At 47.1% G+C, this 17,585-nt stretch overlaps 1 protein-coding gene across 1 annotated transcript in view; it reads left to right on the top strand.

Moving 5' to 3' along the window:
* The window catches only part of LOC129708545 (kin of IRRE-like protein 1), a 159,502-nt gene that overhangs the window by 104,513 nt on the left and 37,404 nt on the right, over positions 1-17,585 (top strand). The window contains exons 9-11 of the mRNA XM_055654346.1: positions 1,917-2,043; positions 15,707-15,807; positions 16,289-16,487. Of these exons, the coding sequence (XP_055510321.1) occupies positions 1,917-2,043; positions 15,707-15,807; positions 16,289-16,487 (427 nt within the window). The remainder of the gene's footprint in view (positions 1-1,916; positions 2,044-15,706; positions 15,808-16,288; positions 16,488-17,585) is intronic.

Here is a 17,585-nt window from a genome sequence, read left to right as displayed (position 1 = left end):
CAGTATAATACAATAGAAACTGCTGGGAGAAATCAGCAGGTATCTGACTCACAACAGCTGCTCCCTCGTGACCTTTAAACTGCCCTTTATTATATAAACAAAAAGCACTGTAACCTTGGCTTACCCAGTATAGAAGCTGGGATGTAATGTTAAAATTGTACAAGGCATTGGTGAGACCAAATCTGGAGTATGGTGTTCAATTTTGGTCGCCCAATTATAGGAAGGATGTCAACAAAATAGAGAGAGTACAGAGGAGATTTACTAGAATGTTGCCTGGGTTTCAACAACTAAGTTACAGAGATAGGTTGAATAAGTTAGGTCTTTATTCTCTGGAGCGCAGAAGGTTAAGGGGGGACTTGATAGAGGTCTTTAAATTGAAGAGAGGGATAGACAGAGTTGATGTGGACAAGCTTTTCCCTTTGAGAATAGGGAAGATTCAAACAAGAGGACATGACTTCAGAATTAAGGGACAGAAGTTTAGGGGTAATATGAGGGGGAACTTCTTTACTCAGAGAGTGGTAGCGGTGTGGAATGAGCTTCCAGTGGAAGTGGTGGAGGCAGGTTCGTTGGTATCATTTAAAAATAAATTGGATAGGCATATGGATGAGAAGGGAATGGAGGGTTATGGTATGAGTGCAGGCAGGTGGGACTAACGGAAAAAAGTTGTTCGGCACGGACTTGTAGGGCCGAGATGGCCTGTTTCCGTGCTGTAATTGTTATATGGTTATATGGTTATATGTAGGTGGACAGGGTATAACCAGGAATCTTCAAATGGGAGCTATCACTGTTGTAAGTCTCTTGGAGTAGGATTTCAATGACTTTGTGGGTCTGTAGCAGATGTTCAATGATGGTGGTCTTGGCCAAAGTGACAGTTTCCGCATTTAGCTGCAGCAGGGTGATGCCATCTGGTACGACATCCCTAGGTACACGCCCTAAAAATGGCGCATGCTCCAGGCTGGCGCTGTTGTGGCGACTGAGGTTGCATTAGGGCTACAAGCTGTTGTTATTTGTTCGTTGTTATTTCTGCTGCTCTCTGTTGTCATTCGCATGACTGAGGTCAATTGGCGGGGCTCACCACGGGGAGGTCGACAACATGTGCCAAACTCTCCCTCAGTCTCTCTCCTCTCCCTTCTCTTTCTCATCCTTTCACTCTTGCTTCTCTATCATCTCCTCCCCTCTCTCCCTCCCTCTCTCTGGTTCTCTCTCCTTTCCCTGCCTCTCCCTCTCTCCCTCTCCCTTTCTCTCCCCTCCCTCCATCTCACCTCCATCCATTTCCCCTCACTCCCTCCACCCCTCCCTCTCCCCCTACCTCCCCCTCTACTCTCTATGAACCCTCTGTTTCTCACCCCTCCATCTCCTTTCCCTCATTCTCACTCTCTCCCTTCATCCCTCCATCTTGCTCTCCCCTCCTCTCACTCCTTCCCCTCCTCTCTCCCTCTCCCCCTCTCCAAGCCTTCTCTGCCTCTCTCACCCTCTTCCTTTCACTTCCCCCCTACCCCCTCTCCCCCACTCCATCCCTCTCCCCTCCAACCCTCTCTTCCCGCTCCTCCCATTCCTTGTCTCCCTCCCACACCCCTTTCTCTCCCTCTTTCCCCCCTCTCTCTCTCTCTCTCTCCCCTCCCTCTACCTCTCTTCCCTCCCTCTCCCTCTCCATCTCCCTCCATCCCTGTACACCCACTCCCCCCTGGTTGGGGATCTTACAGGTAGGTGTAGAGGGTCTGGGCTGGTTAGGTTCCTGAGGAAACAGTTGATGGCTGAGTGTGGGGGAAGTGTGTTGGATGAGGGGCTGTATTTTCGGGGAAGATGTGTTTTGCCTGAGGGAGTGAGTTGGCAGGGTGCTGGGAGTTGGCTGGGAACTGGGTCTGCTGTGGGCCGAGGGGAACCTAGACTGAGCTGTCTCTGTTTGCCATGCTCAGGTGCTGAGCAACAGTAACCACCTGTACCTGAAGGCCATCACCCAGGCGGATGCAGGACCGTACGTGTGCAAGGCCATTGTCCCTCGTATCGGGGTCGGCGAGAGAGAGGTCATCCTCAAGGTCAATGGTGAGACACAGTTCCCCCCTTACCCTCAGTCTCCCCTCTCCCCCAGTCTCCCCTTACCCTCAGTCTCCCCTTACCCTCAGTCTCCCCTCTCCCCCAGTCTCAACCCTCCTCTCCTCACAATCCCCTCCAGGTAACACAAAATGATTTAGAACAAATAACATAGAACAGTACAACATAGGAACGGGCTCTTTGTCCACCAATACCCATGCTGACTATGATGACAAATTAAATGAATCCAATCTGTTGCCTTTTTAAAAACAAAGGGACATTGGCTATTCCTTAGTCTTTTGAGAACTCACCCGTAGCCAAAGTGGATACAGAGATCTTAATCAAGATCACAAGAATCTCCTCACTTGCATTCCTCAATATCCTGAGATAGATCCCATCGGTACGACATTGTGGGCATCACGGTGTCTTGGGTGAAAGAGGATCAGGACTGAGAGCTGAACATCCAAGGATGTGCATCTTATCAAAAAGGCAGGCACGTGGGCAGATGGTGTGAGTTGTCTGTAAGGAATGACATCCAATCCTTAGCAAGAAGTGACAGAGGACCAGAGGATGTAGAATCTTTGTGGATATAGTTAAAAAACTGTAATGGTAAAAAGACCCATTTGGAAGCTATAAACAGGCATATGAATAACAAGTCAGGATGTAGGGTGCAAGTTACACCAGGAGATAGACAAGATAAGTAATGGCAATGTTATGGTGGTCACGGGGTATTTCAATATACTGGGAGGTAGACTGGGAAAATCAGGTTGGTCCTGGAACCCAAAAGAAGGAATTTGTGGAATGCCTATGAGATGGCTTTTTAAAGCAGCTCATGGTCAAGCCCAGATTTGATTAGTGAGTTTAAAGTGAAGGAACACTTGGAAGAAGTGCTCATAATCGGATAGAATTCAACCTGTAGTTTGAGAGGAAGATGCTGAACTTGGATGTATCAGTATTATTATTGAGTAAAGGTAACTACAGAGGCATGAGGGAGGAGCTGGCTGGTTTTGGAAGGGAACCCTTATAGCCCAGAGGGTGGAGCAGCAATGGCAGGAGATACTGGCAGGAATTCACAAGACATAGGACCTTTTCATCCCAAAGTGGAAGAAACAAACTAAGAGGAGAATGAAGCCAGCTTGGCTAAAAAAGGAAGTCAAAGGCAGCATGAAATCAAAAGAGAAAGCATATAACATGGCAAAGATTAGGAGGAAGCCAGAGGATTGGTAAGCTTTTAAAAACCAACAGACGCCAACAAAAAAACAATAAAGAAAGAAAAGATGAAACATGATGGATAGCTAACCAATAAAATAAAAGGTTATTCCAATAAAATAAAAGGTTATTCCAAAAGTTTTTTTCAGATAAATAAAGAGTAAAAGCGTGGCAAGACTAGACATTGGACCGCTGGAAAATGATAATAGACAATAGACAATAGACAACAGGTGCAGGAGAAGGCCATTCGGCCGTTTGAGCCAGCACCGCCATTCAATGTGATCATGCATGATCATCCCCAATCAGTATCCCGTTCCTGCCTTCTCCCAATATCCCCTGACTCTGCTATCTTTAAGAGCCCAATCTGGCTGTCTCTTGAATGTATCCAGAGAACCGGCCTCCACCACCCTCTGAGACAGAGAATTCCGCAGACTCACAACTCTATGTAAAAAAGTGTTTCCTCATATCCGTTCTAAATGGCTTACCCCTTATTGTTAAACTGTGGCTCCTGGTACTGGACTCCCCCAACATCGGGAACATGTTTCCTGCCTCTAACATGTCCAAACCTTTAATAATCTTATATGTTTCAATAAGACACCCTCTCATCCTTCTAAATTCCAGATTATATAGACCAGCCGCTCCATTCTCTCAGCATATAACAGTCCCGCCATCCCAATACTGCACACAATACTCAAGGTGTGGTCTCACTAGGGCTCTGTACAACTGTAGAAGGAACTCATTGCTCGTATACGCAACTCCTCTTGTTATAAAGGCCAACACGCCATTCGCTTTCTTCATTGCCTGCTGTACCTGCATGCTTACTTTCATTGACTGATGAACAATCACCCTCCCGATACCGTTGTACTTCCCCTTTTCCTAACTTGACACCACTTAGATAATTATCTGCCTTCCTGTTTTTGCTATCAAAGTACCTCACATTTATCCACATTAAACTGACGGTGGAGAAGTAGGCTGAGGCCACGCGCCAACTCTCAGACACCTCCTCCTACTTATCCTTGGACCATGACCCCACAGACGAGCACCAGGCCACTATCTCTAGCACCATCACTGACTTCATCACTGGCTCCCTGCCTCCCCAAGCCTCCAACCTCATCGTTCCCCAGCCCCGTACGGCCCGATTTTACCTTCTCCCCAAAATCCACAAGCCTGACTGTCCTGGCAGACCCATTGTTTCTGCCTGTTCATGTCCTACCGAACTTATTAGATATAGATATAGATATAGATATGCCATTTATTGTCACTATACATGTACAGTGAAACTGAAAGCTGCTCGTACTCAGTGCATACATACAATTTAGCACAAAAAACAAGAAACAGAAAAAAACAAAAAACAGAAGGGAGATGGGGGGGGGGAATAGGTGCACAAATTCTGCGGCGCTACATACATATATACATATATACAGATGGAAGTCCGTGTTGGGCGGTGTAGTCAGTGCATGTGTGAATTTGAATTTATAGTAGATATAATTCTCGGAAAGCAACTATTCCTGAGTCTGTTTGTCCTGGATTTGATGCACCTATAGTGCCTTCCAGAGGGCAGCAGGTCGAACAGTCCAAACGCAGGATGGGAGCTGTCCACATACCTCGACTCCATCCTATCCCTACTGGTTAAATCCCTCCCTACCTATGTTCAAGGTGCCTCACACGCTCTTCATCTACTCCAGGACTTCCGTTTTCTAGGTCCCCATTCCCTCGTCTTCACCATGGATGTCCAGTCACTCTACACCTCCATCCCCTACCAGGAGGGTCTCAAAGCCTTCCGTTTTTTCCTCGACCGCAGAACCAACCAATCCCCATCTACTAATACTCTCCTCCGCCTAGCAGAGTTGGTCCTTACCCTTAACAACTTTTCGTTCGACTCCTCCCATTTCCGCCAAATACAAGGCGTAGCTATGGGAACGCCATGGGCCCCAGCTATGCCTGCCTCTTGGTAGGGTATGTCGAGCAATCCTTGTTCGAGGCGTACCGTGGCCCTATCCCCAACTCTACCTCCACTACATCGACGACTGCATTGGTGCTATCTCCTGCACCCACAAACAACTCACTAACTTCATCCATTTCCATCTTCCATCTGGCATTCAAATACACCTGGACCATTTCCAACATTTCCCTACCATTTCTTGACCTCAAAGTATGAAGAAGGGTTTCGACCCGAAACGTTGCCTATTTCCTTCGCTCCATAGATGCTGCCTCACCCGCTGAGTTTCTCCAGCATATTTGTCTACCTTGGAGAAGTAGTGATTGGTTACAAAGTAATGGCGGATGAACTGAATACGTTTTTGCATCAGTCTTTTCTCAGTGGAAGTCACCAGAAATGTGCCAGAAATTCAAGAGAATCAGGGGACGGAAGCGAGTGCAGTGACTATTACTAAGGTGAAGGTGCTTCTGAAGCTGAAATGTTCAAAGGTAGACTACAACCAGAGTTATGAAATAGGTAGCTGTAGAGATTGTGGAGGCATTTGGAGAGAAGTTTCAAGAATCACTAGAGTCAGAAATGACTAGACTTCAGAGATACAGCATGAAAAACGCCCTTCGTCCAGCGATCACCCCATACACTACTACTATCCTGCACACTAGGGACAAGGTACAATCGCAGAAGCCAATTAAGCTAAAATCTGTATGTCTTTGGAGTGTGGGAGGGGACCGGAGCACCAGGATAAAACCACTTGACCGCAGGAAGAAAGTACAAACTCCGTACAGACAACACCTGTAGTTGGGATTGACCTTGGGTCTCTGGTGTTGTAAGGCAGCAACTGTGCCCAGAGGACTGCACAATTATGAATGTAATTCCACTGTTTAAGAATGGAATGAGGCAAAAGAAAGTCATTTTGTCCAACTTCAGTGTTTGGTAAGATTTTAGAGTCCATTATTAAGGATGAGGTTTCGGGAATACTTGGAAGCACATTATAAAATAAACTGAATTGAATTGAATAAATGTTATTATCCAAATATGTATACATACAAGGAATTTGCCTTGTTGCTTTGCTCACGTAATAACATGATACACAGTAGATAATTAAAAATAAAACATTATAATTTAAACACATGAAGAATGAAATAAGATACCAGAGCAAAAGGAGGCTACAGACTTTCCGCTGCTGAGTAAAGCTACTGTTCAGGGAATATCTTGCCTGACAAATCTAGGTACCTTGGAATTGTTTATGGAAGCACCAAGTAGGATGGACAAAGGAGAGTCAGTGAACGTTGTTGACTTGGATTTTTCAGAAGGCCTTTGTTAAGGTGCCACAGTTGAGGCTGCTAAACAAGATAGGAGCCCATGGTATTAGAGGCAGATACTAGCATGGATAGTAGATTGGCCGGCTGATAGAGGCAGCGTGGAAATAAAAGGGACATTTTCTGGTTGGCTTCCGGTGACTTGTGGTATTCTGAAGGGGTTGGTGTTGGGTTTGCTACTTTTCACGTTATATGCTAATGATCTGGATGGGAATTGATGGCCATGTTTGCGAATGATACAAAGATAGGTGGAGGGGAAGGTAGTGTAGAGGAAACAGGACTCTGCAGAAGGACTTGGGACCGACCTGGAACCCGCTAAATTACTCAAGCAGTTTGTGTCTTTTCTTCTACATTCAATTCCCTGACGGACAAAGGACAATGTACCAATAGCCTTTTGACCACTTTATTCACCTGTGATGCTACTTTCAAGGCACTATGTGCCTGCATTCTTAGATCCTTCTACTCCACAACACTCCCCAGAGCCTTGCCATGTCCTGGTTTGTCCCCAAACTCCAACACCTTGCATTTATCTGCATAAACCTTCATTAACCATTCCTCGGCCCACTTGCCCAATTGATCAAGATCCTCTTGTAATTTTTCATAATCAACTTTGCTATCTACAATACAACCCATTTGGCATTCTCACCTGCTTCTTTCCATGAAACATAAAACAATTGAAACATAAAAAATAGGTCCAGGAGGAGGCCATTCGACCCTTCGAGCCAGCACCGCCATTCATCGTCCCCAATCAATAACCCGTGCCTGCCTTCTCCCCATATCCCTTGATTCCACTAGCCCCTAGAGCTCTATCTCACTCTCTCCTAAATCCATCCAGTGACTTGGCCCCCGTGGCAGGGAATTCCACAAATTCACAACTCACTAGGTGAAAACGTTTTTTCTCACCTCAGTCTCAAATGACCTCCCCTTTATTCTAAGACTGTGGCCCCTGGTTCTGGACTCACCCAACATTGGGAACATTTTTCCTGCATCTAGCTTGTCCAGTCCTTTTATAATTATACATGTTTCTATAAGATATCCCCTCATCCTTCTAAACTCCAGTGAATACAAGCCTAGTCTTTTCAATCTTTCCTCATATGACAGTCCCGCCATCCCAGGGATCGATTTTGTGAACCTACGCTGCTCTACCTCAATCACAAGATACAAGACACATTTAATTGTCATTTGGACCCCTTGAGGTCCAACCGAAATGCCGTTTCTGCAGCCATACATTACAAACAAATAGACCCAAGACACAACATAATTTACATAAACATCCATCACATTGCTGTGATGGAAGGCCAAATAAACTTATCTCTCCACTGCACTCAGCCCCCCCCCCCCGATGTCAGAGTCAAAATCAAAGCCCCCGGCTGGCGATGGCGATTGTCCCGTGGCCATTAAAGCCACGCCGGGGGGTGCGAGGTCGCACACCGGGTCTTGGTGTTGGAGCCCCCGGCGTGCGCTCGCAGAGTCCCGCGGCCATTCCAAGCCGCGCGGGGCGGTGATGTCAGGCCCCGCTCCAGGAGCTCTTCGACCCCGCAACTCGGGAGGGAGAAGTCGCCGTTGTGAGATCCCTGAAAAAGCGGTCTCCCTCCAGGGACCCGCGGGCTCCCGGTGCCGCCGTCCACAGACCTGCAGTTGAAGCCTCCGACTCTCTGGTCGGGCCGCAGCAGCAGCAGCAGCAGCAGCGCTCCTCCACCGCTCCACCCGCTCCGGACTCGGCCAGCTCCGCGACGGTGAGGTGAGTCGTCGGCACCAGAGTCCCCGGTCTGTTGGAGGCCGCTCCTCATTGCAGCCCCAATGATAACGGAGACCCGACGAGAAAAGGTCGGGTCTCCCGTGCAGGGAGAGATTTAAAAAGTTTCCCCCCTCCCTCCCACCCCACCCCCCCCCCCCCCACACACACACCCCCCAACAAAAAAATAACAAAAACTACATAAAAAACATAGACTGAAAAATAATAAAACGCGGACGGGCTGCAGAGGCCGCTGCTGACGAGAGTCGCGCCGCCCAAGGATGTCCTTCCTCAAATTAGGAGACCAAAACTGTACGCAGTAATAATAATAATAATAAATTTTATTTATGGGCGCCTTTCAAGAGTCTCAAGGACACCTTACAAAAATTTAGCAGGTAGAGGAAAAAACATGTAAGGGGAATGCAATAAATAGTAGAGACATGACTAGTACACAAAGTAAAGACAGAATTCAATACAAAACACAATATGAGGCAATTAATGCATAGATGAAAAGGGAGGGGGACGTGGGGCTAAGGATAGGCAGAGGTGAAGACATGGGTCTTGAGGCGGGACTGGAAGATGGTGAGGGACACGGAATTGCAGATCAATTGGGGGAGGGAGTTCCAGAGCCTGGGAGCTGCCCTGGAGAAGGCTCTGTCCCCAAAACTGCGGAGATTGGACTTGTGGATGTAGAGGAGACCGGCTGATGTGGATCTGAGGGACCGTGAGGGTTGGTAGGGGGAGAGGAGGTCAGTGAGATATGGGGGGGCCAGATGGTGGAGGGCTTTGTAGGTGAGGACCAGTATTTTGTAGGTGATCCAGTGGGAGATGGGAAGCCAGTGAAGTTGTTTGAGGACTGGAGTGATGTGATGCCAGGATTTGGTGTGGGTGATGAGTCGGGCGGCTGCGTTCTGGACCAGTTGGAGTCGGTTGATGTAGGTGGAGCTGATGCCAAGGAGAAGTGAGTTGCAGTAGTCCTGTCGGGAGGAGATGAAGGCATGGATGAGTCTTTCAGCAGCGGGAGGTGTGAGAGAGGGTCTGATTTTGGCGATGTTGCAGAGATGAAAGAAGGAGGTTTTAATGGCATGGCGGATGTGAGGCTCAAGGGAGAGGGTGGAATCAAAGATCACGCCAAGGTTGCGGGCCTGGGGAGATGGGGAGACAGTGGTGCCGTCGATGGTGAGAGTGGGGTTATTGATTCTGCTGAGTGTGGATTTGGAGCCTATGAGGAGGAATTCTGTCTTATCGCTATTGAGTTTGAGGAAATTATGTTGCATCCAGGTTTTTATAGCTGACAAACAGGAGTTGATATGGGAGAGAGGGGGGTTGTGGGGGGATTTGGTGCCGAGGTAGATCTGGGTGTCATCAGCGTAATAGTGGAAGTCCAGGTTGAAGTGACGGAGTATCTGTCCAAGGGGGAGGATGTAGATGATGAAGAGGAGGGGACCGAGAACAGAGCCTTGGGGAATGCCTTGAGTGACTGTGGCTGTAGCAGAGGTGTGGTTGTGGAGAGAGATGAAGTGGGATCTGTTGGAAAGGTAGGAACGGAGCCAGCTGAGTGCAGAGCCTTCAATGCCGAGGTCTTTTGAGTCTGGTGAGCAGGATGTTATGGTTCACTGTATCGAAGGCTGCGCTCAGGTCGAGGAGGATGAGGATGTTGAGGGAACCAGTGTCAGCAGAGGTGAGGAGGTCGTTGACGACTTTGAGGAGAGCAGTTTCTGTGCTATGGAGGGGGTGAAAGCCAGATTGGAGGGATTCAAGTAGGTTATACACAAGGAGGTGGGAATTAAGTTGCGACGTAACGATACGCTCCAGGGTTTTTGAAAGAAAGGGGAGGTTTGAGATTGGGCGGTAGTTAATGAGAGAGGAGGGATCAAGACCAGGTTTCTTTAAGATTGGTGTGACAGCAGCAGCTTTGAAAGCGGAGGGGACAATTCCTTGGGACAATGAGGAGTTGAAGAGATTAGTGAGGTAGGGGCAGAGAACGGGGAGGCAGAACTTCAACAGGGGAGTGGGGAGAGGGTCGAGGGAGCAGGTAGTGGGTTTGGAAGAGCTGATGAGTTTGGAGATTTCAATAGGGGTGACCAGGTCAAACTGGGAGAGGAAGCAGTGTGGAGGAGGGGTAAGGAGGTCAGTGGAGATGTTGAAAGGAGGGGCCTTGGTAGTTGGTGGAGTAGATGCTGGGGAGTCGGGTACAGGGGATAAAGATTGATAGATGGTGCTGATTTTATCAGCGAAAAAGTGGAGGAATGAGTTGCAGAGATCCGGAGTAGAGGTAGGGAGAGTGTTGGCTCGAGGCTTGAGGAGGTTGCCCCCTGTGGAGAAAAGGGTTCTGTGGTTTAGGCAGGGATCGGTGAATATGGAGGAGAGGTAGGCAGATTTTGCAGCAATGCGGGCATCTTTGTAGTCAGTGAGGTGGAGTTTGTAAGCTTCAACAGCAGTACTCCAGATGTAGCCATTCCAGAGCCCTAGAGCACTGCAGAAGAACCTCTTTACTCCTATACTGAAATCCTCTTATTATGAAGGCCAACATTCCATTAGCTTTCTTCACTGCCTGCTGTACCTGCACGCTAACTTTCAGTGACCGGTGTACAAGGACACCCAATTCTCGCTGTACCTACCCCTTACCTAACCTAACCCCTTGAGATAATAATCTTCCCCCTTGTTTTAGCCACCAAAGTGGATAACCTCACATTTATCTATATTATACTGCTTCTTCCCACTCACTCACCCTGCAACCTCCTAACGTCCTCTTCACCATTCACACAGTTCAGCTTGGTGTCATCCGCAAACTTGCTAGTGTTGCTCCTACTTCCCTCTTCTAAATCATTAATATATATGGTAAACAGTTGCGGCCTCAACACCGAGCCTTACGGCACTCCACTCGCCACTGCCTGGCATTCTGAAAAGGACCCGTTCACTCCTACTCTTTGCTTCCTGTCTGCCAACCAATTTTCAATCCATGTCAACACCCTACCCCCAATACTGTGTGCTCTAATTTTAGTCACCAATCTCCCGTGCGGGAGATTCTCAATGGAAAAAGCTTATCCACGTCAACTCTGTCTATCCCTCTCATCATTTTAAAGACCTCTATCAAGTCCCCCCTTAACCTTTTGTGCTCCAAAGACCTAACTTGTTCAACCTTTCTCTGTAACTTAGTTGCTGAAACCCAGGCAACATTCTAGTAAATCTCCTCTGTACTCTCTCTATTTTGTTGACATCTTTCCTATAATTTGGCGACCAATATTGTACCCCATACTCCAGAATTGGCCTCACCAATGCCTTGTACAATTTTAACAATATATCCCAACTTCTATACAACTCAATGCTCTGATTTATAAAGGCCAGCACACCAAAAGCTATCTTTACCACCCTATCTACATGAGATTCCACCTTCAGGGAACTATGCACAGTTATTCCTAGATCCCTCTGTTCAACTGCATTCCTCAATTCGCTACCATTTACCATGTACGTCCTATTTTGATTTGTCCTGCCAAGATGTAGCACCTCACACTTATCAGCATTAAACTCCATCTGCCATCTTTCAGCCCACTCTTCCAAATGGCCTAAATCTCTCTGTAGACATTGAAAATCTACTTCATTATCCACAACACCACCTATCTTAGTATCATCTGCATACTTACTAATGCAATTTACCACACCATCATCCAGATCATTGATGTATATGACAAACAACAGTGGACCCAACACAGATCCCCGAGGCACCCCACCAGTCACCGGCCTCCAACCTGACAAACAACCATCCACCATTACTCTCTGGCATCTCCCATTCAGCCACTGTTGAATCCATCTTCCTACTCCAGTATTAATACCCAACAATTGAACCTTTTTAACCAACCTTCCATGAGGAACCTTGTCAAAGGCCTAACTGAAGTTCATATAGACAACATCCACTGCTTTACCCTCATCAATTTCTCTAGTAACCTCTTCAAAAAATTCAAGAAGATTAGTCAAACATGACCTTCCAGGCACAAATCCATGTTGACTGTTCCTAATCAGACCCTGTTTATCCAGATGATTATATATATTATCTCCAAGTATCCTTTCCATTAATTTGCCCATCAGTGACGTCAAACTAACAGGTCTATAATTGCTAGGTTTACTCTTAGAACCCTTTTTAAAGAATGGAACAACATGCGCAGTACACCAATCCTTCGGCACCATTCCCATTTCTAATGACATTTGAAATGTTTCTGTCATAGCCTCTGCTATTTCTAGACTAACTTCCCTCAATGTCCTAGGGAATATCCTGTTAGGACCTGGAGACTTATCCACTTTATATTTTTCAAAAGTGTCAGTACTTCCTCTTCTTTGATCCTCATAGTTTCCATAGCTACTCTACTTGTTTTCCTTACCTCACATAATGCAATATCCTTCTCCTTCGTAATCCCCTTTGTTCAACTGCATCACTGCCACTTCCGATTTAATCTTCTCCTTCTCAAATTGCAGATTAAAACTAATCATAATATGATCACTACCTCCAAGCGGTTCCTTTACCTTGAGTTCTCTTATCAAATTTGGTCATTGGACAACACTAAATCCAGAATTGCCTTTTCTCTGGTCGGCTCCATTATAAGCTGCTCTAAGAATCCATCTCGGAGGCACTCTACAAACTCTCTTTCTTGGGGGTCCTGAACCAACTTGATTTTCCCAGTCTGCCTGCATATTGAAATCCCCCATCACCACAGTAACCTTTGTTACATGCCAGCTTTAACTCCTGCTGCAACTTACACCCTACATCTGGGCTACTATTTGGGGTCTGTAGATAACACCAATTAGTGTCTTCTTGCCTTTGCAATTCCTCAACTCAATCCACAGTGACTCTACCTCATCAGTCCCTATGTCTTTCCTCGCAAGGGACTAAATTCCATCCGTCACGAGAAGAGCTACCCCCCCCCCCCCCCCCTTCTGCCCACCTGCCTGTCCTTTCTATAGGATGTATAACCCTGAATATTCAGTTCCCAGACCCAATCCTCCTGCAGCCACGTCTCGGTAATCCCCCCAATGTCATATCTAACAACCTCTATCTGAGCCTCAAGCTCAACTACTTTACTTCTTATACTTCGTGCATTCAAATACAGTTCTTTTAAATCCTTACGCAACTCACCTTTCACATCAATCCCTATTACACTTGGCCACACTCTCCTATCCCTTTGTGAGCTTTCTTTACCATTAATTCTGGGGGTCATTAACTATCCCTTTACTCCCTTTCCATTTAACTCTGTCCTTGACTATCTCATTTGACACCTCCCCCCCCCTTATTTAGTTTAAAACCACCTGTGTCGCAGTGGCAAACCTGCCTGCCAGTATGCCGGTCCCCCACCTGTTAAGGTGCAATCCGTCCCTTTTGTACAGTTCCCCCTTACTCCAAAATAGATCCCAGTGATCTAAGAATCTAAATCCCTGCCCCCTGCACCAGTTCCTCAGCCACACATTCAGGTCCCGTATCTCCCTGTTCCTGCTCTCGCCAGCACAAGGAACTGGAAGCAAACTGGAGATAACCACCCTGGAGATCCTGCTTTTCAGCACTTTTCCGAGCTCTCTAAAGTCACAGATCTGAATATTCATCCCCTTATTTCCGACATAATTTGTGCCGACATGCACTGCAACTTCCGGCTGTTCACCTTTGTCCTTGAGGATTTTCTGCACTCTGTCCGTGCAATCCTGGATCCTGGCACCAGTGAGGCAGAACACCATCCTCGAATCCCGCCTGTTGCCACAGAAACCCCTGTTCGTACCTCTCGCAATGGAGTCTCCAACCACCACTCTGTTGCCTAACGTTGGCCTCCTTGGTTTTGAGAATGAAGCCAATTCTCTATCTCTGTTCAGTCAGCTAGCTCCCTTGGATCATATGTGATCGAACCTTCCACGGCAGCCTACTATGTGGAACTTTATCAGATTCCTTGCTGAAATCCACATAGACAATATTTAGGCTTTGCCCTTGACAACCTTTTTGGTTCTTCTTCAGAAACCCTGATTAGATTTGTAAAACATGATCTCCCATGCACAAAACCATGCTGACTATCCCATATCAAGCCCCTTGCAAAGCATAATAGAGGGAAGAATAGGCTGGTTAGTCTGACTTCGGTGGTTGGTAAGATTATATAAAGTCCTTTATAAAGGATGAGGTTATTGAGTTCACGATAAGGTTGGCTGAAATCAGCATGGCTCTGTGAAGGGAAGGTCTTGCTTGGCAAATTTGCTAGAATTCTTTGAAGAAGTAAATAGCATGACAGACAAAGGTAACAGTAGATGTGGTTTACATAGATTTTCAGAAAGCCTTTGCTGAGGCACCACATGTGAGGTCCCTAAGGGAGATGAGAGCCCAGAGTATCAAGGGGGAGATACTAGCATGGATAGCAGGCTGGCTAGAAGGCAGAAGACAACGAATGGCAATAAAGGCTTTTTTATCTGGTTGGCTGCCAGTGACTAGCAGAGTTCTGCAGGGGTCAATGCTGACGCCGCTACTCTTCACATTGTATATTGACCATTTGGATGAGGGGATTGAAGACTTTGTGGCCAAGTTTTCCGATGTAACGACAATAGGTGGAGGGGCAGGTAGTGTAGGGAAAGCAGGGACTCTGCAGAGGACTTGGACAGGTTTGGAGAGTGGCAGAGAAGTGGCAGATGGAATGTAGTGTAGCAAAGTGTAGAGTCATGCATTTTTGTAGTAAAAATAAAGGTGTAGACTATTTTTTATATGAGGAGAGAATCCAGAAATCGGAGCTGCAAAGGGACTTGAGAGTGCTTGTGCAGTAGTAAAGAAAGCAAACTCAATTATTTAAAGATGGCTTTTATACAAAACAGGGATGTAATATTGAGGCGCAATAAGGCGTTGATAAGGATGCATTTGGAATATTATGAGTAATTTTAGGCACCATATCTGAGGAAGGATGTGCTGGCTCTGGAGAGGGGCCGGAGGAGGTTTACAAGAATGACCCCAGGAGTAGGTTAACCTATGATGAGTGTTTGGCAGCACTGGGCCTATCTGTACTCGCTGGAGTTTAGAAGAATGAGGGGGGACCTCATTGAAATGTACAGAATAGTGAAAGGCTTGGATAGAGTGGATGTGGAGAGGATGTTTCCACTAGTGGGAGAGTCTAGGACTAGAGGTCACAGCCTCAGAATTAAAGGATATTTTTTAGGAAGGAGATGAGGAGGAATCTCTTTAGTCAGAGGGTGGTGAATCTGTGGAATTATTTGCCACAGAGGCCGTCAGTGGATATTTTAAGGCAGAGATAGATATATTCTTGATTAGTCAGAGGTTAAAGGGAGATGGCAGGTGAATGGGGTGAGGAAGGAGAGATAGATCAGCCATGATTGAATGGCGGAGTAGACTTGATGGGCCGAATGACCTAATTCTTCTCCATCACATGACCTATCTATCCATGGCACCCTTTAAAATATAATTCAACCTCCTCCTCTCACTGTCTCTCTCTTTTTCTTTTTTCAAAGGCCCTCCAATTATATCGAGCGACGGTGTCCAGTATGCGGTGGAGGGTAGTCGTGGACAAGTGGAGTGTTACATCGCAAGCTCACCTCTCCCAGACCGTATTGTAAGTCATGCAGCAAATCACCTGGCCATACCTGGAAACAGAAAGGTCCTAGAAACGTGAATAGAGGTGGGAATACAGCAGAGATTTCCTAGATATTGTACAACCTCGGACACGTTATCTGGCTTTATGCACAGACTTTCCCTAATGTTGGTCTCTAATGCCCCCTCTTCCCCGATTCCCATCTTGTGGCCAATTTACTTTTAGATGGGGAGAGGTGGTTGGGATGCATAATCTCCTCCACTGCTGAATAGACTGCCCAATGTATGAATGGCCAGAGGTGGTGAGAGGGTTAATTCCCTCTGATGTGGAATAGGCTGCCAGTTATGCATGTGGGTGAGTGGGTTCATCACCTTCATTGGTGAACGGGTTTAGTAGTATGTGGAAGGGGAGAGATGTTGTTGAGTTATGTTTCCTGACTCGTCTTGCTTGCCCTGAATGTGTGGTGGTAGCTTGGTGTTGCTGATGCCCTGGTGTTCTGCAGGCATGGGCTTGGAAAGAGACAGTGTTGGAGTCAGGCACGTTCGAGAGGTACATGGTGGAGACAGTGGGGACTGTCTCGGGTGTCCGATCCACCCTCCTCATCAGCAATGTTGCTGAGTCAGACTTCGAGACTCTCTACAACTGCACTGCCTGGAACTCCTTTGGCCCCACCACTGCCCTGATCCAGCTTGACAAACAAGGTGAGTGTCCCCACCCTTCTCCATGTCTCTTCCCTCATCCCCCTTTTTCCCAACAACCTCTCATATTTCCGCACCTTCCACACATCCACTGTAGCTGTGGTGACCTGGGATCCACGCTCCACTGTATCAGCAATGCCCTACGGAAACGTTGGAGAGGGCCATGGAGAGAGTTGTGTTTGGGGGAGAGGGGGCAGGGTATAAGGAAAGGGGTCAGAGGGAAGGGAGAGTGAATGGGAGGGGAGGGAGGGGGTGAGTGTTAGGAGAAAGAGTGGGAAGGGAGAGAATGGGGAAGATGGGTATGGACAGAGAGGGAGAGAAAGTAGAATGAGAAAATGGGAGGGGAGAATGAGAGGGAGAATGAGAGAGACAAGGGAGGGGAGAGAAGAGGGGGAGATAAAGAAGGGAAGGGGCAAGGATGAGAGCGTGAGAGAAGGGGGATAGGGAGAGAAAGTGGGAAAGAGGGAGGCAAGAGAATGGGGGAGAGAAGGGAGACGGGAGAGTGGGGGGAAAGGTGGAAGGGGGGGGAGAATAGATGGAGAGGAAGTGTGGGGAGAAAGGGGGAGGAAAAGAGATGGGGGAGAGTTGTGGAATAGAGAGGGGGAAGGAAGAGGAGGAGAGAAAGAGAAATTGGGTTGAAGGGGGAGAAAAGTGGAAGGGGAGGGAGGGGGGTGAGATGGTGAGAACAGGAAAAGAGAGATGAAAGTGAGAGAGAGTGAAGAGAGGAGAGAGAGAGAGAGAGTGATAAGAGATAGAGAAGGAGAGGGAAAGACTGAAAGAGGGAAGTGACCTGGGTTTGATCTTGACTGACGTACCATCTGTATGGAGTTTGTACGTTCTCTCTATGTCCATGTGGATTGTCTCGGTGTGCTCCGGTTTCCACATTGCAAAGATGTGCTAGTTTGCAGGTAAATTGTCCCTGATATGTGGGATAGTGCTAGTGTAGTGATGATCGCTGGTTGGCTAGAACTCGGTGGGCCAAAGGGCTTGTTTCCTTGGTCTGAACTAAAGTAAACTGAAGTACAACACAAGAACAGGCCATATGTCTATCCAAAATTGTCAGCAGATAGGGAGAATCAGAGAGAGAGAGAGCGAGGCAGA

The sequence above is a fragment of the Leucoraja erinacea genome, chromosome 24 (assembly GCF_028641065.1).
Source record: "Leucoraja erinacea ecotype New England chromosome 24, Leri_hhj_1, whole genome shotgun sequence".
Classification (NCBI taxonomy): domain Eukaryota; kingdom Metazoa; phylum Chordata; class Chondrichthyes; order Rajiformes; family Rajidae; genus Leucoraja; species Leucoraja erinaceus.
The sequence above is the reverse complement of the archived record's forward strand: the minus strand, read 5'-3'. Positions and strand labels throughout refer to the sequence as shown.